Source organism: Aethalodelphis obliquidens, unplaced genomic scaffold, assembly GCF_003676395.1.
Source record: "Aethalodelphis obliquidens isolate GAN/ISIS:26980383/991018 unplaced genomic scaffold, ASM367639v1 scaffold126, whole genome shotgun sequence".
Taxonomy (NCBI): domain Eukaryota; kingdom Metazoa; phylum Chordata; class Mammalia; order Artiodactyla; family Delphinidae; genus Aethalodelphis; species Aethalodelphis obliquidens.
Genome location: NW_020838070.1, coordinates 537,235 through 560,371, shown reverse-complemented (window position 1 = coordinate 560,371; position 23,137 = coordinate 537,235). Strand labels below are relative to the sequence as shown.

Sequence of the window (23,137 nt, the reverse complement as noted above, 5' to 3'; positions counted from 1 at the left end):
AGCCGCCGCCACTCAGCGTCTCCGCCCTCTTAAAGGGGCAGGTCTATTTCTATCCCGCCGACACAAAGGCCCTTCACCGCAGTCTTCCGCCCCGGCCTTAAAGGGAAACGAATGAGCTCTCGGTCGCCCCCCAGCGGCCCCTAGGGCCCAATCCGCTTGTTCAATGCGCGCTCAGGTGAGAGCAAGGTTGGGAATTTTGGGGCCCATTGCATCCCATCCTGCCCACCCTCCTCTCTTGTGTTAAGCATACTAGGGACTGAGTACTACAGCGTGACTCTCATTCACACCAGAATCTACCCTGTTGGTTTGTCTGTCTGTTCATCTCTCCATCCATCCATCTATTCTTGCCACGCGTATATTAAGCAAGGTATTCTCCGTCAGGCTCTTTTCATCCTTCATGTTTCAGCTTAGATCTCAGATCTTCCCTGTCACCTTATCTCTCAAGTAACATCCCTCCCCCCATCACAACGCTTAATTTCCTTCACAGCATTTTTCATTATTTATAATTGTCATGGTTTACATCTTTTAAAAAATATTTATTTATTTATTTAATTTTTTTGTGTGTGGTACGTGGGCCTCTCACTGCTGTGGCCTCTCCCATTGCAGAGCACAGGCTCCGGACGCGCAGGCTCAGCGGCCATGGCTCACGGGCCCAGCCGCTCCGCGGCATGTGGGATCTTCCCAGACCGGGGCACGAACCCGTGTCCCCTGCATCGGCAGGCGGATTCTCAACCACTGCGCCACCAGGGAAGCCCAAAAATATTTATTTATTCATTTTTTGGCTGCATTGAGTCTTAGTTGCTGCACTCGGGATCTTTCGTTGTGGCGCAATGGGCTCTTCATTGCGTCGCACGGGCTTCTCTCTCTAGTTGTGGCGCAGGCTCAGTAGTTGCCGCGCACAAGCTTAGTTGCCCTGCGGCATGTGGAATCTTAGTTCCCCAACCAGGGAAAGAAGCGGCGTCCCTGCATTGCAGGGCAGATTCTTAACCCCTGGACCACCAGGGAAGTCCCATGATTTACATCTTTACTGTCTGTCTTCCTCACTAGAATATGAGCCCCGTGAGCGTAGGGACCTTGTCTGGCTTGTTCAACTTTGTCTCCCAGCACTTAGAACAATGACCCATAGAGTTATTGAATGAGTGACACAGCGACTACTATTTAACGGGCACAGTGCTTGACACTGGAGATGAAGAAATGAATGACTCCTTGTGCTCTCAAGTTCATGAACAAGTCAGGGAGGGAATTCCCTGGTGGTCCAGTGGTTAGGACTATGTGCTTTCACTGCCATGGACATGGGTTCAGTCCCTGGTTCGGGAGCTAAGATCCCACAAGCCGCACGGTGGCCAAAAAATATATAAAATAAATAAATAGAATATGAACAAGTCAGGGAGATACAGATCAAAAGATAGAGTCCAGGAGAGCTGTGCAGACAGATGGGCAGGGGCCCAGAGATCTGGGAAGGCCAGCTCTTATCACTAAAGCCTACTGTGGTTACTGATTCAGCCCAACCTCAGTTTCCCTTTTTGCTTGTCACAAGAGAGATAGTCAGAGAGACAAGAGTTGCATGGTTTTGAGGACTCAAAAGGCAGGAGGAAGGTAGCTGACTCGAGTTCTTAACAATCTGATCTGAACCAGCCACGGATCTTCCCTAGGGTAGCCTGCTTGGTCTGGCCTGACCACTGGGCAGCCTATGGCTTCCATCATTACTCCATGTGGACCAGCTAACCTGTCATATGTCAGAATAGAGGCCAGAATGGTGAAGAGAGAGGAAACCTGGACTTCTCATTCTCATTCAAGTTAGGAATTCCTTCAAGGTCTCTGTGCTTCTGAGCTAGAGGACAAAACCCCAACCCTCCCATTTACAGCCCCCCTCTCCTCCCAGGAATCCCAGGCACAGCTCACCCTGGATCTGGGCTCTGTCAGCTCCAGTTGAAGGGACACCACAGAGCCCAAAAAGCCAAAAGGAATAATATCAACTCCTACTCACACCGTAATTTCCACCTTCCAATTTTATTTTATTTATTTATTTATTTTAATTAATTTATTTTTGGCTGCGTTGGGTCTCCGTTGCTGCGCGGGCTTTCTCTAGTTGTGGCGAGTGGGGGCTACTCTTCGTTGCGGTGTGCGGGCTTCTCATTGCAGTGGCTTCTCTTGTTGCGGGGCATGGGCTCTAGGCACGCGGGCTTCAGTAGTCATGGCATGTGGTCTCAGTAGTTGTGGCTCGTGGGCTCTAGAGTGCAGCCTCAGTAGTTGTGGCGCATGAACTTTGTTGCTCTGCAGCATGTAGGATCTTCCTGGACCAGGGCTGGAACCCGTGTCCCCTGCATTGGCAGGTGGATTCTTAACCACTGCTCCACCAGGGAAGCCCCTGATTTTATTTTTATTTATTTGTTTGGCTGCACTGGATCTTAGTTGCAGCACGCGGGATCTTTGCTGCAACATGTGCAACCTTTTGTTCCCGCGCAGGGGCTTCTCTCTAGTTGTGGCCCACAGGCTCTAGAGCACACGGGCTGGGTAGTTGCAGTGCGTGGGCTAAGTTGCCCTGAGGCATGTGGGATCTTATTTCCCCCACCAGAGATGAACCCGCATACCCTGCACTGGAAGGCGGATTCTTTACCACTGGGCCACCAGGGAAGTCCCCATTATGTTGTTTTGCCTTTTAGAATTCCAACGAACTAGGTTCTTAACCTGGGGATTTAGGGAATATGAATCCCTTATAATTGCCCAAAACATCATGTGCCTATGCACATATGCCCTATTCTGAAAGAAAATCATGGCTTTTATTACATTTTCATGGGTCAGAAGGCTTTGCCTTGCACTGTCTCAGGACCAGGATACACCCTAACCCCTCATCCCCCTCCATCCCTTATCTTGTCTGGATGCCTTACATTCTACATCAGGCCTTACCATCTCCTGCCTGGGCTATCGCCATCCATAGCCTCCTGCATGGTCTCCCTAGTCCAAACTCTCCTCCTTTCTGTCCACTCTTTGAGCATGCAAATGGCATACTATTTTTCCACTGTAAAAATTCTTCAATCCCTCCCAGTCACCTGAGGATGACATATAAAATCCCCAGGGACTGCAATGCCCTGGCATCTGATCCCCTGCCCTATCTCATCTCTCAACCAATATCCCAGTCAATACCAATCCCTTTCCACCCCACTCATTCTTCATGCCTCATGTCACATGCTGCCTCCTCCAAGAAGCCTTCCTTGACTGCCCCAGGCAGACCCAGGTTTCCTTCTTGGTTCCTTGCACTTGGGGGCTACCTCCATGATAGCTTAGGTCCCTTGTATGCCCTGTATTGCCTTCAAATTTCCCTGACACCTCCCTGCTGGCCTTTGAACTCTTTCAGGGCAATTGACCGTAGGGTTTCACTTTTGTGAGCCAGCACTTGGCATGGGACCTGGCACACAGAAGACACTCAGTAAGCATTTGTTGAATGACCTAATGCCCTTTGTCAGAAGGGAGTGCAAAGGAGTCTAGGTAAATCCATGCTGACTTCCCTGTACAGTACCTGTACTTATTGGAAGCGGAGCCTCACCTTCTTAAACACAAGAGAGAGAAAACCTGTATTTGTGTGTGTGGGGGGGGTGTGTGTGTATGTGTGTGTGTGTGTGTGTGTGTTTGGAGACAGCATGCTGCACTGCCTATGGAGTTAGGCAAATGTTGGTTTCTTATTTGACCCTGCTGCTAACTGGCTGTGTGACCTTGACTAAGTTGCTTTCCCTCTCTGAACCTTAGTTGTCCCCTCTATGAAAATGGAATAATGCATCTTCCTCACAGGGTTGCTGTGAGATTAAAGGAATTAATGCATTGAAATGGCTAACTCCATGCCTGGCACATTGGCAGGGGCTAAACAATGTGGGTTCCCTTCCCCCTCTACTTGAGTTTGCAAACCTGTGCTGAGATTTGTTATGGGAACCACAAGGCTTGAGTTTGTATCTATTTCAGCATATTTGCAAATGCATTTCTTCCTAATTTGTATTTTGATCGTATGAACAGTTGTATGCAATTCAGGGTGATGATGCGTGTTTATGTGTTTACGTTTGTCTTGGTATGGACAGTGGCATACACTGGAAGTGTGTACACACACTGAGAGTTTTGTGTGGCTGTGTTGGTGGGTGGGTGTTGCATGTTGAATGAGCGTGTGGAATGTGTGTGGAATTAAGTGTGTGTTGTGTGCTACCTATGAGGGTGGGGGTCTGAGCGTATGGGAGTGGGGGAAGGGCTGGTCTGTTTGTGTGGCATTATGTGTGTGAAGGCTGTGTAGACCAGCACCGTCGCATAGAACTTTCTGCCTTGTCCAATAGAGTAGCTATTAATAAGAGCACATGTGGCTATTGAACACTTGAAGTGTGGCTGGTGAGATTGAGGAACTGAAGCTTTAATTGGATTTAATTTTAATTAATTTAAATGTAAATAGTCACAGGTAGACTATTGACAGAAACCTCAAACTTGTTCTCCACAGACCAAGTGATGTGCTTCTCCCTCCCTCTTATCATGGAAACCCATCCATCGCGTTCCGACCCCAGCAGGGAAATAGACCCGCTGGAGCCCCGCCCGCGCGTGTATGCGCGTGTGCGCGCGTGAGAGACGTACAGAGGGGGCTGCTACCGCCTCCCCCCAACCAGCTCCCCCCTCCACCCCCCGCAAGTCCCCAGGCGAGCAGTGAATCAGCCTGACAATGAGGTGAGTCATTCATGAACTGCTCTGGCCGACCCAGCAGGCGGGAAGCTAACGTCAGCCAGCCTCCCAGTCCTACCCCCCAACCCCCCGGTGGGATCGCTCAACCCCACGCACTGCAGATGTTGAAGAAACTGACGCGGGCGGATCAAGGCACTAAAGCTCATCTCCTTGGCCCCTCCCTTTGGTTTGCAATCCATTCATCCTCCAGCCCCTTTCTCCCCTCCGGTGGCATGTGAATCATCACAAGATCTACGCCTCCAGTCCAACACCCACCTCCCCCAAGCCTCTCGCGGATGGTCTTCTTCCAAGGTTGGGAGGTGGGGGCAAGGAGGCTGGACACCTGGTGGGGCGCCAAGGTCTGGCTTTGGACCGGAGGCTGACTCTCTCCGAACCGTGGGGGTGGGCGGGGCTCAGGGCAGGCTGCAGCCGGCTGGGTCTCTGCGAGCCGACCTCCAGCTTGCCTGGAGCACCAAGACCAACAGGGGTCAGCAGGGAAGGAGCTGGTGAAGCTTGCTGTCTGGAGCACCTGTGGCTGGTGGTGAGGAGGGGATGGGGCAGGGCAGCAGCATTCCTCTGGTTTCCAGGGAGGTCCCACATAGTGTCTTCCCAGTACCTGACAATCTTCAGAACCTGGTAGATGCTCTCATCTGCCCTCCTCTACCTGTTCCCCCAACCCCCAGCCTGAACCCCACCACCCAGCATCAATCAGCCTTCTTCTCTTGGGCTGAATGTCACCTGGGCTTGGACAACTTGGTCCCACAGTGGTGTCCCTTACAGGGTCGGAAATAAATCATCAAACACCTTAAAAATGTGTAGACCCTTTGACAAAACAGCTCTACCTCTAAGAATTTATCCTAAGAAAATAAAAACTGATGTGTGTAAGGATTTAGCTACAAGAGGGTGCATCGCATCATTATTTAAAATGGTGAAAAATTTGAAACAACCCAAATTTCCATCAAAAAGGGATTGAATAAAGAAACTGGTAAAACGACACAATGGAATGCTGTGCAACCTTTAAAAATGATGTTGTGGAAGAAGATTTGATGCCATGGGAATATTTTCATGATGTATTACATTAAAAAATTAGACAGTAAGATATTGTATACTGTGTGATACAATTTTTCTTTTTTTAAAAATTTATTTATTAACTTTATTTATTTATTTTTGGCTGTGTTGGCTCTTCGTTGCTGTGCGCGGGCTTTCTGTAGTTGCGGCGAGCGGGGGCTACTCTTCGTTGCGGTGCGCAGGCTTCTTATTGTGGTGGCTTCTCTTGTTGCGGAGCACGGGCTCTAGGCACGCGGGCTTCACTAGTTGTGGCTCGCAGGCTCTAGAGGGCAGGCTCAGTAGTTGTGGTGCACGGGCTTAGTTGCTTGGCGGCATGTGGGATCTTCTCGAACTCATGTCCCCTGCATTGGCAGGTGGATTCTTAACCACTGCGCCACCAGGGAAGCCCATTTCTTGAAAAAATATGAACATAGGAAAAAGATTAGAAAAGCATTTACCCGGGCTTCCCTGGTGGCGCAGTGGTTGAGAGTTCGCCTGCCGATGCAGGGGACACGGGTTCGTGCCCTGGTCTGGGAAGATCCCACATGCCGCGGAGCGGCTGGGCCCGTGAGCCATGGCCGCTGAGCCTGCGCGTCCGGAGCCTGCGCGTCCGGAGCCTGTGCTCCGCAGCCGGAGAGGCCACAACAGTGAGAGGCCCGAGTACCGCAAAAAAAAAAAAAAAAAAGAAAAAGAAAAAGAAAAGCATTTACCCAATTACTAATAATTGTTCTCATTGAATTATGCACTTAGGAGTGATTTTATTTTCTTCTTTGTACTTCTCTAATCTCCCTCTACATTAAGAGTTTGTGATTTTTGGGACCTCCCTGGCGGTCCCGTGGTTAAGACTCTGCGCTTCCACTGCAAGGGGACATGGGTTCGATCCCTGGTCGGGGAACTAAGATCCTGCATGCTGCTCCACGCGGCCAAAAAAAAAAAAAATTATATAAGAAAAAAAGAGTTTGTGACATTTTACAACAGAAAAAAATAATTATTAAATATTTTAAAAAGCAATTTGTGAGGGTGGTAATGGGAATTAACTGTAAATGGGCATTTTATTGGGTGATGAAAATGTTTTAAAATTGGATTATGTGATGGTTGTAGAAATTGGTAAATTTACTAAAAAAATGTTGAATTGTATCCTTAAAATGGGTAACTTTTTGTTTAAAAACTCTTAACTCTTAACAAAAGCCATTTGCTGGGCTGTCTTCCAACCTGAACTTGAGGTCTAGGAGGAGGGATGCCAGATAAAATATAAGACACCCACTTAAATTTGAGTTTCAGATAAGGAATAATTTTAAAATATAAGTATAAAAATAAATAAGTTTAAAAAAGTCAGGAGCTCTTTATGTAAGTATACAAAATTATTCCTTGTTCATCTGAAATGTAAATTTAACTGGGAATCCTCCCCCCACCCCCACCCCGCCCCCCAATTCTGGCAACCTTAATCTGGAATCCTTGTTCCTACAGCATCCCTGGGGCAGAGAAACAGACCTGGGGGTGGATATCTGGGCTTGCACCTCCACCCACCCCTAGGGCAATTCTATAGATACTAAGTCTGGGAGAGTGGGATGGGGATCTCAGGAGTCGGAAATGGCAAGGTGAGAGAGGGTGGGGCAGAGATCATTTCCAGTGTAGAAGGTGAGTTCCTTGCTCAGGGAATGGGAGTGGCCGGAGCATTACAGCTGGCCCTGAACCAAGGGGTGGTAACACCAAGGCTGGAGGTGAGGGTCGGGCTTACCCTTTGCCATGCCCTGTGCTAGCTCTTCACACAGGTACCCCACATCCTGCTCTAGCGACCCAGGGAGGAGGAGGTCATTGTCCTTTCTTATGAGTGAGGAAATTCTAAGAGATAAAGTAAATTTCCAAGTTCACATAGCTGGTAAGTGGCAGAGCATCAGTTCAGGTCTAGGTCTTTACCCTTTCACTGGGGCTGGGTCCAGTGGTTAAATTGATCGCACTCTGGGCTCTGATAACCTGGGGTCAGATCCCTGTATCCTTACATACTGAGTCTGCCGCTTTCGGCAAGTTCCTTAAGTTTCCTGAGCCTCAGATCCTTCATCTTTAAAGTGGGGGCAATAATAATAACAACAACAATAATAATAATAGCAACAGGACACTCATCTTGTGGAGTTGGGAGGATGAAGTGAAATGGTGCAGGTAAAGTCTGTTGCCTGCTGCTCCGTCTGTCTGCTGGGCAGGACGAGTCCTCAGTGGGTGTGCTAGAGAGGCCCTACTGCTTGAGGATGATGGAATGTCCTTTCCAGACATGTAAATCAAGGCTTTCTCATTGGGGGGTCCTGGCTCCGCAAGGAGTTCCCAGGAGAAAGATGACACCGCGATGTCTCTGCGTATTCGGGGGAGACCCTTCAAACCTGGGGAGACCTCATCTGGCACTGTACCCACAGAGCCTGGGTTCTGCCCTGGTCCTGACACTTACTGATTGCTTAACCTCACTGGGCCTCTGTCTCCTTATCTCTAAGATGGAATAGCATCTACCTTGTAGAATTGTGAGAATGGTAATACACGTGACAGGGCCTTTCAAAAGGAAGTTGCTCAATAACTGTTTAGCAGAAAGGGGGCAAAATGTATGTCGGGACTTCCCTGGTGGCTCAGTGGTTAAGAATCTGCCTGCCAATGCAGGGGACACAGGTTTGATCCCTGGTCCGGGAAGATCCCACGTGCCGCGGAGCAATTTAGCCTGCGTGCCCCAACTCCTGAGCCTGCGCTGTAGAGCCCACGTGCCACAACTACTGAAGCCCGCGTACCTAGAGCCCGTGATCCGCAACAAGAGAAGCCACCTCAATGAGAAGGCCGTGCACCACAACGAAGAGTAGCCCCTGTTCACCGCAACTAGAGAAGGCCCGTGTGCAGCACAAAGACCCAGTGCAGCCAACAAAACAAAACAAAACAAAATTTTGTCAACCCAAGACGACTTGCTGGAGAGACACAAATTGGGCCAGTTTGGTGTGGCTGTGGCCCATGCCCCTCCGTGTAGCATCAGTCCATTGTGTCTTGTTCTCTATAGTTTCATGACCTCAGGGCCAAGAGGGCCTTCCAGAATCACAGTGTCCAAACCTCCGATCACAGAGGGGAAACTGAGGCTCGGAGAGGGCAAATGATTTGCCTGAGCTTCTATAGACAGAGCTGGCCTGTGTCTCCCAGGTTCCCTCCTTCACCACTGCTTCACTCTGCTTCTTGGGGCTCTGTTGTTTCCACAGGATCATAAGCTCCCAGAGGGCAGGCACATTTGCACCCTCTGTCCCGTCCCCGACATGCACACCCCACCCAGAGAAGATGCCCTGGAGGGACCTGCAGACATTTGGAATGTGACTGACCATAACTGCCCTTGCACTGTTGTGCTCATGTGGCCTTGACTCTTCAGCGGGCAGGCAGGAACCCCGTATAGTCCAGGAAATCCTGGGCCTCACTTCCAGGTCCCAGCAGGGCGGTGGGGGAGGCCGTAGGTTTCCTTTTCAGCTACAGTCCCCTGGGCCTCCTGCTCTTCTTGCTGCTAGAGGGGTAAGAAGCCTCCGTGTGGGTCACTCTGGGTCCTGGCGGGTAGCGGGGGTGGAGTTAGGCTGGGAAGCTTTTTCCCACCTCTGTCCCAGGCCTCCTGGTCACCTGCTGTCCTTTAGCAGGTAGCTCGCTGCTATGCGAGGCTCTTGGTCGATATACTGGCAGCTTTTTTCTGCTTTCTCTCTCTACATAACATATATATTAAAGGTACCATGACAAATGGTGGTAGCTGCACCCAGAATTGTCTTTATTTTTAAACAAATTCACAGCTTATTCCAGGAGCCACAGCGCTGGCTTTCTCAAGGCTCGGTCATCGCCGAGTGAAGAGACAGTGACCGGCTTCCAATCTCTGGCCCAGGAAGATAGGAGGTAGGAGGCCTGGGAAAGGACAGAAAGTGTCGAGGGCTAGGTAAGGCTTTCAAGTGAGGAATGACTGAGGCCCTCTCCTCTAGCCACTTGTTTTGTTTTTGGTTTTTTAGAGCTACAGCTGTAGAATCGTTAGCTCACAGAGCTGGAAAAATCCTCAGAAGTCATCTGTTCAATTATACCATTTTACAGATGAGCAAAGTGAGGTCCAGGGGGTAGCAGCCTTCCCAGGCACCTGTATGTTGCTCTTCTTCCAAACATCTCAAATAGTCAAGCGTGACTATATCCTGCATGCTGGCCTGAAACAGGTTTCCTTCTGCCCCAAGCCTGGAGGAGGGGGTCCTGGGAGGAAGGCAGGAGAGGGAGGGGAGGAGGAAACTGTTTTTCCATCTTTCCTTTTCAACTTCACCTGTTGGACCCTCCAGAAATGTCTCCAGCTGGAAGGAAGAAAATCCAGTCCAACCCTCTCATCCTACAGGTAAAGAAACAGAGGCCCACGGAGAGGAAGGGACTTGTCCAGGGTCACGCTCAGGCATCCTGGGGGCAGTTTTCATTACACTCTGCATAACTCAGTCCTCAGTGACACTCCTTTGCTTTGTGCCTTGGGGCACATGAATGGTTTGCCCTGAAATAAACTCTCTTGACTCTTGAATGTATTGTAAACCGCCCATGGGCAGGACTGAACCTTAAAGCATGCTGAAGGAATGAAGGTCCGGCCTAAACTTCGAAGCCTAGCACTACGCTGGATGTTGTCATCACATCTAATTTGGGATTCTCAGAGGGTCAGGACTGAAAGGAACCTTGGAGAACAGAAGTCCAGTTCTGTTCCCCAGATAAGGACACCAAGGCCCAGATGGACTCATCCAATAGCACACCCGGATGGAGCTGATCCTAGGACCTAGGTTTTCTCATCTCCTGTCCTGTTTTCTTATTATTTATTTATTTTTGCAGTCCCCAAAGTACCTAGTATTGTGCTAGCCTGACAATTTTTCAATGAGCTCCATAAATTCTTGCTGAATGGACTAGAAACAACATGCCTCTATGTACAAGTTGCCCTTGGTAATTGATAAAAGCTTTAAAGAATGCGTATTTCCTTTGATAAATATCCAGTAAATCCGTGTTGAATGAGTTTATCAGCTCAGTTCCTCCTCGTTCTATATTAAATATTTTCCACCCGAGGCTGTATTTAGGCACAGCTGGACTATTTCCACACCAGGCACCCTTTGGAGACTGGCAGGGCCACCTAAAAAGTGTTGCTCCACCAGGGACCAGAGCTGTGGGCTGGACCACTCTGACAAGGGCCACCCCAGAGCCTCTGGAATTCTATCCATGGATCTGAGGCTTTCTATCCCAGGAGAGATTCTGGGTGAGAGTTTGCAGGTAAGAGCACATTGGCACTGGGTGCCCTGTCTGTTCCCCAGGTAATGCTAACTTTATTTATTTTTATTCATTTATTTATCTGTTTTTGGCTTCATTGGGTCTTCATTGCTGCACACTGGCTCTCTCTAGTTGCGGCGAGCAGGGGCCACTCTTCGTTGCAGTGCGTGGGCTTCTCAATGCGGTGGCTTCTCCTGCTGTGGAGCATGGGCTCTAGGCGCGCGGGCTCAGTAGTTGTGGCGCGTGGGCTCAGTAGTTGTGGCGCACGGGCTTAGTTGCTCCGTGGCATGCGGGATCCTCCCGGTCCAGGGATTGAACCCGTGTACCCTGCACTGGCAGGTGGACTCCCAACCACTGCACCACCAGGGAAGTCCCTAATGCTAACTTTAGATGCTGTGTGAGCGAGAGGGATGTGGAGGGAGATGGGTGTAGCTGTTAGTTCCGCAGCATTCACCGAGCAGGGAAGAAGAGCAGGGAGGAAGGTTGCTCTCTGTCCTGCTCCAAGAACTGGCCAGGACATTTCTCATGATTTTAGACAGGAGTAGCCGCTCCCAGAGCCCCTGGCACTGCTGCTCACCACTCCTCGTTTTTCTCCCCAGCCCTGATGCCTCCTTCTCAAAGTCCAATGGTGCTGCCAACCTGTCAGGCTATAGGTTAAACACCTGGCTCTCCTCCGAGATTGATTTCCTTCTACCAAGAGGCCAAATTCACCACTGGGTCCCAGGGTCAGAAGTTTTCCCATCAGCTACTAGATCCCATCTGCCCGATCATTCTAAATTGGGAAACTGAGGCACTGGTTAAGGAGACAACCCCGTGACTCCTGTTTCCATGGTGAATGGTCCTGGCAATGGCCCAGCCGAGGGACTCATAACAAAAGATAGTTTTATTCTCTGTGAGAGACCCTAAGATCCTTAAAGGCAGTTTCATCTCTATATCTCCAGCACCTACCGTTTGTGCTCAAGAAACGTAAGAAGAATTCATGTGGAATTATTTAACCCCACTTACCAGAGAAGGAGAAATCTGAAGGCTCATCAGGGCCCCGTATGGTGAATTCTCCTAACTTCTGGGGCATTTGGCCATGGCGGGGACAAGGTGTTGATCTCAGAAACCTACAGAGAACAGGGCTGGAGAGCCGGGCTTGGGAGCCCAGCTCCCCCAGGCCCTTTTCCTAGTATTTGGTGGGAGAGCCAGAGAGACATGGGTCTCAATCCTAGTTCTTGCTTGCATGAACTCTGTGACTGGGCAAGTTATTTAGCTTCTCTGAGCCTCAGCCCCTTCCTCTGCGGAATGGAAAGGGCCTGGCCATAAGACAGTTACTGACATCTATCATACCACATGGGGAGATTCTTCCCCATGTTCTGAGATCTTGAGAGAAGAAATTCCGGAGTCTTCAGTGTCCCTGAAACTTTATCTGCTATATGTCAGGTGATATGCTAGGTGCTGGAAAGGCAACAAAATATATATGATCTTACGGCTTTTCTCAAGTGGCTCATACTCTGCTCGGGGAGGTAAAGTATATGCACTGAAAAAAGCAAAATCCCAACCCAACCTAACCACCCAAGAGACATCACAAGATGGCACAAGAATAACGGGAAACGGGCGGCGCCATCGTTACAGGATAGAGGCAAGAAGACCCCTGTCTTGGAGTGACACAGGATGACTTTGTTGGGGTGGCCTTTCTGCTCAGAGTCCACAGTCAAAAAGTGCTTATCCTGGCTAAGTCATTTAACACTCATTAGGGGAAGAGATGCCATATGCCATAAATAGATGTATAGTTACAAATTGTTATCAGCATCAGTGAAAGCATATGTGGGCTACCCTGGTGGCGCAGTGGATAAGAATCCGCCTGCCAATGCAGGGGGCACGGGTTTGATCCCTGGTCTGGGAAGATCCCACATGCCGCGGAGCAACTAAGTCTGTGAGCCACAACTACTGAGCCCGCGTGCCACAACTACTGAAGCCCGCGTGCCTAGAGCCCGTGCTCCACAACAGGAGAAGCCACCGCAATGAGAAGCCCGCGCACCACGACAAAGAATAGCCCCCGCCCTCCACAGCTAGAGAAAGCCCACGCAGCAATGAAGACCCAACGCAGCCAAAAATAAATAGATAAATATTTTTTTAAAAAGGAAAGCACATGTAACAAGAGGATCTTATTTAATCAAAGGACCAAGGAAGACCTCTTATAGAAAGTGATGTTTTTTTGGATCACGCCCTTGCAGCTTGTGGGATCTTTGTTCCCTGACCAGGGATTGAACCCAGGCCCTTGGCAGTGAAAGTGCAGAGTCCTAAGAAGTGATATTTAGTTGAGCTCTATGGAGTAAGAGTTAGCTCGGCAAAGAGAAGAGGGGAAGGGAGCATTCCAGAAAGAAAAAACAGCCTGTGCAAAGGTCCTGGGGAGCAAGGGACACACTATTCACGGACATGAGAGAAAGCCACAATGGCTGGAGTATAGAGAGCTAAGAGAAGTGAGGTGAGGTGGGACCAGATCATGTAGAAGCTTCTAGGCTGTTTTTTATCCAAGTATGAGGAGAAGTTTGACCAGCTGCAGCAAAATTCCCTGTGGTACTTACTAAAAATGAAGATTCTAGGCCCATCCCCATCCCCACCTCTGTCAGTGGGGTTCCGGAATCAGCATTTTGAACATGTTCCTTAGGTAATTTGTGAGTACCCTAAAGTTTGAAAACCACTCTTCTGGGACAGATACAGATTTCGGTGACAAAATTGGAAAAGTTTTAAGCCCTCCCTTGATTAGATTTGTGTTCTAAAAAGGTCGTTCTGACTTTGGGAGAAGGCTGGGATGGATGTGGGGAGTGGACTGGTTGGGGAGGCAGCTATAATATCTCAGGTGAGGCATGATTTGGCTTCAGAAAAGGGGTGGGGATGAAGACAGGTGGGACCTATTCATGAGATACTTTGTAGCAAGAACCTTTATCATTTATTACAGAACATTGGGCTTCCCTGATGGTGCAGTGGTTAAGAATCCGCCTGCCAGTGCAGGGGACACAGATTCAAGTCCTGGTCTGGGAGGATCCCACATGCTGCGGAACAACTGAGCCCGTGCACCACAACTACTGAGCCTGCACTCTAGAGCCTGCGAGCCACAACTACTGAGCCTGTGTGCTGCAGCTACTGAAGTCCGCAAGCCTAGAGCCCGTGCTCCGCAACAAGAGAAGCCACCGCAGTGAGAAGCCCGCGCACCACAATGAAGAGTAGCCCCTACTCACCGCAACCAGAGAAAGCCCGCACACAGCACCGAAGACCCAGTGCAGCCAAAAATAAATAAATAAATAAATTTATTACAGAAACATTTATATATTCACTTTTTCCGATCAGATAAGTAACACATGATAGTTGCAAAATTTCACCTATACAGAAAAAGATAAAGAGGAAAGCAAAGGTAAATATTTTGCATATATTCTTATAGGCTTTTTGATATACAAACATATTCAGACATATGGATCTAGTTTTTTGTTGTTTATAATAATGGAACAATTCTGTAGTACTTGTTTGATTTCTGATTTTCAAGAGAACCGTATACCTTGAGCACCTTTTCAGGTCACTATGGACGTATCATCTTAAATGTCTGGATCTGGATGGTACTCCTCTGAATGGATGTGCCTTGGTTTATTGCCAATCCCCTACCGATGGATAGTTAGGTTGCTTCCAACTTTTCACATCATTAGAAGCGATCTCTTTCCTTCTATACTCAGTTTTGAACACAACAATATTTATTTCCTTAGAATACATTTTCGTTAGTGGAATGACCGGGTCACTGACAAACCACCTAGGTTCTATCACACACACTCGTATTGTGTTCTAAGGGGAGCTGTAGAAGAGGATGGCGCCGAAGCCAGGGACCGGAAGTCTTCCCTTTGAAGGCCTTGGACTGTTACTACATTACAGCTCTACCCTGGCCTTTCCCATTCTTTTTTTTTTTTTTTTTTTTTTTTTTTTTTTTTTTTTGGCACACATTTAGCGTGTGCGGTCGGAACTGGCGGGTTCGAGACTTGTCCCAGACATCCACCCCCAGCCTGGACCCCTAGCTGGGGCCTCCACGGCCCTCCCAGCCCCTAGGAATCCATCCCCAGTTCCCCTCCCCCACCGCGGGAGGGCGTGTTAGGGAGCCGCTTAGGCAGGCAACGATTGCACCATCCACGGTTTGAAAAGGAAGTGGAGGAAGCTCAGGCAGGAAAATCGTGCATCCCAAACGCCGAGCCCCCAGCAGCCAGGCCCGTAAGCCTGCAGCGCTCCTTCAACCGCTACTCCCAGGGCTCCTTCAACCACTACTCCCAGGGCTCCGATCCCTTGCCTTCCTCCCCCTCCCCAGCCCAACTCTTTGCTGGGTACTGGCCCTTTTAGAAGCTGTCACGGTGGCGCTGTTGGCCCCGCCCGGCGGGGAGGGCCAAGAAGGAGGGGAGGGGTTGCTGGTGGCTGAAGCTGGGGGTGGGGGTGTGTGTGGGGGGGTGGTCTGGGTCTATTTTTAGCTCCGGGTCGAGTCACGTGACGGCAGTGACGTCTCGAATGTTGTTGTTGGTGGCGGCGGCGAGCGGAGCCGGAGGAGCCGCCGCAAAGATGGAGGAGCCGTCGAGGAGGTGCTGCCGCTGCTGCCGCCGCCGCTGCTGCCGCCGCCGCCCGCGAAGCCGGAGCTCGAGCCGCAGGGGGTGAGCGCGCCCCACCAGCCCCGATCCCATCTCCCCCAGGCTCCCCGGACTCGACGCGGCGCCCCCTCCTCCCGCCGTCGCTGCCCGCGGGCTCCCCGAGCGCGCGTCGCGCTCCGCGCCCCCCTTCCTCCCTCCCGGCGCCCGGGTGCCAGTAGGCGCCCCCCGGGAGCATCGCCAGCCGGTAGCCGGGCCTCTGGGTTACTGCGCGCGCCCCTCCCCGCCCCTCCCAGGCAGGGGCGCCTTCCCTGCAGGTAAGGGAGGGGCCCGTCTTCCCGCTACCTACACCCCCAGATGGCCGGGAGACCGGCCGGGGATGTCTGATTTGCCCTCTCCCGGGAGGCGCGTGGTGCGTTGCAGGGCGTTTTGAGCCCTGCACCCGGTTTCTGTGCAAAGCCCTCTTCGCTGGACACCCTTTCTTGGTACTCTGAGATGAGGGGCGCTGCCCACCCACAGCGCTTCTAGCCGTACCTCGGAACGCATCCTTGGTTTTGTGTCCTTGGCATCCGTGCTTGAGGAGGGGGCCTGCGGGCCCACCTCACTTCTCTCTCCCATTATTCTCACCCCCTCCCCCGTGAGGCGTTACTGCGTTTGTTCCCACCCTCTTCTCCCGTCTGACACCCTGGAGCCAGAGAGAGAGAGCTAGGAGATGAAAGCTGCCCCCCTTCTTGTCTGGGGTGGAGGCCCCCCATTTTTCATCCTGGGTCTGTATCTCACAGAGAGAGGGACACTGCCTGTGCCTTTTAACTTGGGTAGGCTGCTTCCCCACCCCACCCTTCCCTGGGCCCCTGGGGAAGATGAGAATTGGCTGGGTGATAAGTAATTAATCTGGGAATCTGGTTGTGGGGAGAGAAGAGGGGAAGGTGGGAGCACCCCGTTTGGGGGAGGAGGTGACCACCTGATATCCCCCGTTGGCCTTCTGAGATGAGGTGTGTCCCTAAAGAGGAAGGGTAGCAGCTGCAGTTGCTCTTGGGGGTGCTCAAGAGACCCACCGCTCTGACAGTGACCACTGTGCTTCTGGGGCCTGGAATGAGCTTTGGCGACTGGGGGTGATGATGGTGGTGACTGGGTTCAGGGTCCAACTGGGAGGGAAGGATGGAGCAGACCATAGGAACAAAAGGCGGCAGGGGGTGGGAGATCAGGAGTCTTAGCCAGAAGGACCCATGACCAGACTGCTTTGCAGGACTGGAGCCTGGAGCTGGGTCCTGCCCTGGGCCTCCTCAGGTTCAGAGGATGTAGGCAGGGAGGGTCCTCAGTTCGAGTTCCAGGCAACAGGGGCCCTGAGCCTATGCTGGCTGTTTAGGCGCTGGGCTGGGCTGGGCTGGGCTGGGGATGGTGGGTGAGCCATGTTGGGGGCTGCCTGCTTCTTCATTTCAGTCTTCCTTCCTTCCTCTTCCTCTTAAACACAAAGCTTGGGGAGCCCTTAGTTTGCCTCCTGCCCCTTCTCTTGAATCTTCTCTTTGCTCTGTCTCCCCTTGGACTTGGATCTGGGCTATGTCCAGACAAGGCAGGGTGGGCGTCTCTGAGTTAGAGGGGTGGGCCCCTAGCGTCTCCACTGTATGCCGGGAATGTATGCCTGCCAGGGGCCAGAGAGACATACCAGGTGCAGTTTACTTGGGGGCAAGGATGGAGGACATGTTAGCTCCGTGCCAGCCTCCCCTTCCCAATATATCCTCCTCTGTGGCTGGATGGAGTAATCTGGGGGGGGGGGGAGAGCAGCACTATCACATGCCCCACCCACTCTAAGTAGCTGCAGAGACAAAGGTTTGCATTCCCTTCCCTAGGGGTGGCATCTTAGCTGTGTGTTTAGAAATGGGGGCTGGGGCTGGGGGGGGGGTGGTGTGGGGCGGGGAGTTTGTGTTTCTGCAGGGGGGAGGGGGCATCAGCTATAGGAGCTGGGGGGAGTGCAGTTGGTGCCGAAGTACCAGCTGCTCTTTAATAATTAATTCTTCCTACTCACATCCCTTTGAGGAGGGATGTCTGGAACATGGCATCAGGCTCAGCCAGCCTGCTGGAGGACGCACTCCTGTTGGTGGGGGGTGGGGGAGAGACGGCGAGGGGGTGCGGTTCTTGGCATTTTTGGAGCACTGTTGCTTGCTCATGAATGAAAACCTGATGCAGCCCGTGAGGGGGCCTATTGTAGCCGACTTTGGCTAATTAAACTTTCTCTGCCTTTCTTCTCCCCCACCCCACCTCACCCCAGCCTCGGCCCCAGCCGTTTCTTGGATGGGGACTCTGTCTGGTCGTGCTGGTGAGGGGGTACCGTTCTGCGTGAGGTTTTAGGGCAAACAGACCCGGTCTTCTGCCCTTTGCCTCCGTCTTGCCCCTCCCTCCCCTCTCCCCCCCCCCCCCCACCCTTTTTCTTTTTCTAGAAATAGCAGCCTCGTCCATCTGGCTTGTGCAGATGCCTGGAGCTGCGTCTGAGCAGACAAACAGAGATGGGCCGATTGCAAAAATGAATTTGTCAGCCTGGTGCCTTTTTTCCTCCCCTGTTGCCCTCCCCCCTCCGTTAGTTTGGGCCCTGGACATCCAAGTCAGCCATCCGTCCTGGCTCTGATGTCTGAAGGCTTCTGGTGGGCCAGCTTGGGGGAAGGCACACGGCGATGGAAGCTTTTGGAGGCTGGGGAAAGCGATCAGCCGTGGCCACGGTCAGGAGGGGTCAAGATGAGAGTTCCTTTGTGCCTTGGGATGGGATGTCTGGGCTCGTAGCTTTCTGATGACGTCTTTGGGGGCACATCTCATATCGTGAGCAGTCTCAGGCTCACAGGATTGGGTTCAGACAGCTCACCTGGCTGCCTTGACCTGGGAACAGGTCCCCAGCCTCAGTGCTCAGGACTTGGGCCTGCCTCTAGCAGGGCTGGAGCTGGTGTGTTGGCAGAGCGGCTACCTGGTGGTGCTGGAGTTCAGCTTCCTTGAGGGACAAGATACCTGCAGGGCAGCACTGTGAACTTCTGGCCTTTGAGGCGTTGCGTCCTCCTCATGTCCCTCACTTGTCTGCCCTTCTCCTGCCACCCTCTGCCAGAGCTTTTATTGCTCGTGAATGGAGCGCAGGATATTCCCCTAGGGTTTTTGCCTTTCCTCCCCCGGCTTAGCCATGAGCTTGTAGGGTGAGATGCAGCAGGTTACCTGCCGTCCTGGCTGGAGGTGGGAAGTGGGTTTGGATCCTGGAGTGGGCCAGAGGTCTGACTGGAAAAGAGAGTTCTCAGGGGATGGGGCCAGGGCCCTGGGGTCTGCCTACTTGGGATGTCACGGAAGCCAGGCTGCTCACTGGTTTGGCAGCAAAGTGCCAGGAGCCACACAGCCCTTGGTCCCTGACTGCCCACCAAGACCTTCCTACAACAAATGGTCAGCAGTGAGTTTCTCTGGCCGAGGAGGCACCCAACAGCTCAGGTTTTAACCGTAAACCTGCCCTTTCCCCTTGCATGGCCCTCCTTAGTCCAAAATCTACACCTGTCCTGTCTGTCCTGATTAGACCGTGAATGCTGCTTTGTTTCCCAGGGAGGCTTGATGGGGGTGTTGGCAGACACTCTCCACAGGTGGATGGGGGTCCGGGGTCCTGCTGCATCCTGCAGGGTGGGCAGGAGTGCAGCCTAACAGAGTCCTGAGCCCCTTGGGAGTTCTAGGAGCCCCTCCCTTCCTCTTCTCCCCAGGGGGTGAGGAAGATGGGGGCTCAGGGCAGATCTTAACGCAGATTGTGTACCACGGAGGCTCTGCCCCTCCTGAGTGCCCTGTTGTGGAGGTTCCTTTCACTAAGGAGATGGGCTGGGGCACTTGGGCTGCTGGGAATTGTGGGAATTTCTGAACCTGTGTTCCCCAGCCCATGGGAAAGGGTGTGAGCAGGGCTGGACGCCAGCCCCGGGGTGGGCATGGGCTGAGCTGTCTGCCCACGCGGGCCCTGCCAGGGCACCAACAAGCCCACCTGCCGCCTTCCTGAGCTTGGCCCCAGTCCTGCGCAGCCTCTTTTGTCCTTGCCCCACACCTGTACCTTCTGGGAGCAATTCAGCCCCTTCTCTCTGCCTCCTCCCACCTCCCCATCGGAGTGCACCTTTCTCCAGCTACAGAGTCCAAACCTAGGGGGCAGCAGGCCTAGGAGGACTTGAGGTCTTCCTACTCTGTGCATGGCACACATGTGTGCATGTCTGTGTGTATGTTCCTGTGTCCCTGCCGTGGCTGACTCCTGCGCTCCTCGGCTCCAAATGGACCCCACGCCTGGCGATCCTTGAGAATGCAGAGCTTACCGAGAATTTATCCTGCCAGGAGGTGGGCTGTCCTGGGCTGGAGCTGAGTGTCTCTTCCTAGTTTGGGGAGCAGAGTTAGGGTTTAAATCTCAGCCTCATCGATCGCTTCCAGCTACCTCGATTTCACTGGGTGTTGGAGGGCCTGCCTTCATCTGGAAGAAAACGAATGAGATCGTGTCTAGGGTGGATCGTGGACTGTTTAGGGATGGGCCCAGGTGGGTGCGTATGTAGTGTCTGAGGCTTGAGGACTAGCTGTGGGGCTGGAGCGAGGTGGGGAGCTGGAGAGGTGGGGACAGGTTGGCAAACTCATGGTCCTGCAATACGGGGACATCCTCTCTTACTGTATTGGCCTCAGCAGGTGTACTGCTGGGCCTTTTGGTGCCTTTGTACAAACTGGAAAATGGTGTCCCTTATTCTGGGTGGATTTAGCCTGTGTAGCTTGGCAGGCAGAGCAAAGGCTGGATTTCAGACCTCGTTGCACAGGGCACAACCTATACAACACACACAAGGCCCTGGGCTTGGGCCTTGGACCCCCAGTCCAGAGGGCACCGGATGTGGGATGAACGTCTCTGTCTTTCGAAATTCTTGGAAACAGCATGGTTAATGGGTAGAGGAAAAGCAATTGTTGCTCTCTTTTTTCTGACCTGTTGTTGAATGGGGGAGACCAAGACAGAAGCACATCACGTTTCCAGAGTTGGGTGGCACAAGGATCAGGGAGTAGGGAGAAGATGAGAGTCCCACCTCAGGCTGCTGGGGCTGGGATACCAGTCTCTCCCTTAAGTTCTGCGAGGGGCTCCAGGTCAGCCCTGCGTCTCCCCGCTGCCCTGGACAGAGTTCAGAAGCACTTTCCCTGCACTTTCTCCTTTGGTGAGCACCATCTCCCACGTCAGGCACCCTTGGGAGTCTGTGAGGTCTCCCCACCTGGCAGTGGACATTGTCACCTAAAAAAGAATTTTGTTGTGGCTACTGTAGCCATTTCCCTTCCCTTGACGGCTGACGTCCTCACCAGTTAGAAAGAGGAGAAACCAGGGTCTGGTCCAGTTCTGTGCCCCTGGGCCCGTGGCCCTCCTTCTCTTCCCTAGGTGTAACTGACAAGCTCCAAGGTCTCCTTCGACTCTCAGATTCCAGAGTTGGGGACCTCTAACCCTGCTCCATCTCTCCCCAGGGATGCCGTTCTGAGTGCCTGACTGCCTCGCCCCGAAGGATGGCCTCGGATGGGCGTTAGAGGCACAGCGGCCCCGGGCTCCTGTCCCGTCCGTCTGTCTGTTATCGTCTGTCTCTCTTGACATCACCGCAGCTCCACCCCCTCCCGTCCCAGCCCCCAACGCCAGCTTCCTGTGGGCCCAGAGCCGGCATGAACTCTCCCACCGAGTCGGGTAAGAGCTGGGAGGCTGGAGAAGGCACCTGGGGTGGCTTTGGATGTAATGGGCTGTATGGGTATCCAGCCCAGGCCAGCTGCCCTTCAGGGTCTGAGCCGTAAGGGAACAAGGGGTGAGGAGTGGAGAAGCATCGTGAGAAAAGGACAGAGGCAAACCCAAAGTGATTGACCATGGGGTAGACCTGAGACTGATGGGTTGACGGTCCAGCCTGGCCCTGGGAGGGCATGGGTTCAACTCTGTCCCCAGGCCTGCCCTCTCAACTCGGGGGCCTTCAATTCCGTGCCACCCTGCCCTGTTCACCAAGACAGGCAGGGCTGAGGGGAATGTGTGCCCCTGAACCTCTGCAGGCGGTGCGGGGATGATGTTGGAAGAAGGTCCCTGTGATAGCTGAACGTCCAGCTTCCTTTTCTGTGGTGGTGTCCTCTTCCTGGTGGAGTGTTTCTCTGTGTTCCATACTTTATTCTTACCGGAGCTTTTCAGCCTTAGCCTATGTTGGGATATGTGGTATTGGGGTGGGCGTGCAGTGACATGTTGGCGGAGGAGACTCGGCTCTCTCCTTTGAGTCCAGTAGACATGCCCTGGACATGGGAGAGTCCTAATTCGGGGTCTCTGAGGTTTCTTATTCCCCTCTGCTCGTGGGAGCCTGCCTGGTGCTTCCAGAAATAGTCTAGGGGTGGGACTCCAGGCAGCTTTGTGAACGGGTGGGTCTGGGTTCGTGCCCGTGAGGATGTGTCCAAATGGCCTGAGCTGGACCCTCAGGAGTGTCACAGGGGGGTCTTGGGTCAGCGTGGTCAGAGTAATAACTGCCTTCCCTCCTTGGCTGTCTCCTTCTGCATAGACTTAAAGGATCAGAGTCCATCTTGCTCAACTTTAACCCCCCCACACACAGGCCATCCGGTCACTTAACATCTTTTTCTGTAAGGGTGGGAGCTATTTCTCCTTCTTTAGAGATAGGGAAACTAGGACCTAGAGACCAGAACCCACTTGCAGGATGGTACTGAAGCAGCAGCAGGGAGGCATGCAGGCCCCTTCGCCTCTCGTTCCCTGTCCTTGTCACTGTGCTGAATCTCATGCTTCCTGTTGTGAGGATCCCCTGCTGGTGACCTGTGGCCCTGACCACGGCCCCAGGGCTTCCAGCAGATTCGATTCAGGGAAGCCGAAGCTGGCGGGATTGCTTGGCTTTGGTCAAGGCTGTGCCCCCTCCCCTTTCCCTTTCCAGCATGACATACCCCGGGCACAGAGAGAGTAGAGAGCCAGCTGGAGGAGGCTGGGCTCCTGAGACTTACCAGGTCAGCTTTGCCGATGGGCCCCCTCCTGCAGGGTCTGTGGCTCCCCCTCAGGTCCTCCCGCCTCTGCCTGCCTCCATTCCCCCTGCAGGGGCTGTGCCAGGTGTTAGACGTGGAGAGGTCTGTGTGACTCTGGTGCTGGAGGGGGGCTGCCCTGACTTCCTGCTTCCTCCTCTGAGGTGGGGCTGGCGAAGGGAAGGAGAGGCCTGGTGGGTTCTCATCAGCCCCTCGGCCATCTCAGCTGGACACTGCCCCTTGCAGGGTCAGTTGTGCCCGGCAGGGATGCCAACCGCTCCCTTCCTCTGAGCTACTATGCTGACCTGTCCAGGAGCCACTTCCAGTCACACCGGGCCTGGGGTCTAACCCTTGGCCAAGGGAACAGGAGCCTCCCAGAGGCATCCATTGGTGGCTTGGGGAGGACGTCTTCCAGCTTTGGGATTTTCTTCCCTTACAGTGAAAGGCTGAGGTAATCAGCCTCAGATAGATCAGGTCAGTGGGTTGCCTTTCCACATGCAGGTGGTCCGAGTCCCCCCTTGTAGCCACTGGTGCCAGGGCTGGCAGGGGCTGGAGGTATCCATCTGCGC

General features: G+C 52.7%; 1 protein-coding gene across 5 annotated transcripts in view; it reads left to right on the top strand.

Annotated features, from left to right (window-relative positions):
- Positions 1-15,503: 15,503 nt before the first annotated feature.
- HDAC5 (histone deacetylase 5) overlaps positions 15,504-23,137 on the top strand; it is a 34,768-nt gene continuing 27,134 nt past the window's right edge. For 2 of the 5 annotated variants that reach the window (XM_027099038.1, XM_027099037.1), the window contains exons 1-2: positions 15,504-15,653; positions 21,054-21,264. In XM_027099038.1, coding sequence (XP_026954839.1) covers positions 21,243-21,264 — 22 coding nt within the window. In that variant the 5' untranslated portion in view covers positions 15,504-15,653; positions 21,054-21,242. The remainder of the gene's footprint in view (positions 15,654-21,053; positions 21,265-23,137) is intronic. The other 3 variants (XM_027099041.1, XM_027099040.1, XM_027099039.1) reach the window with 2 other exon arrangements.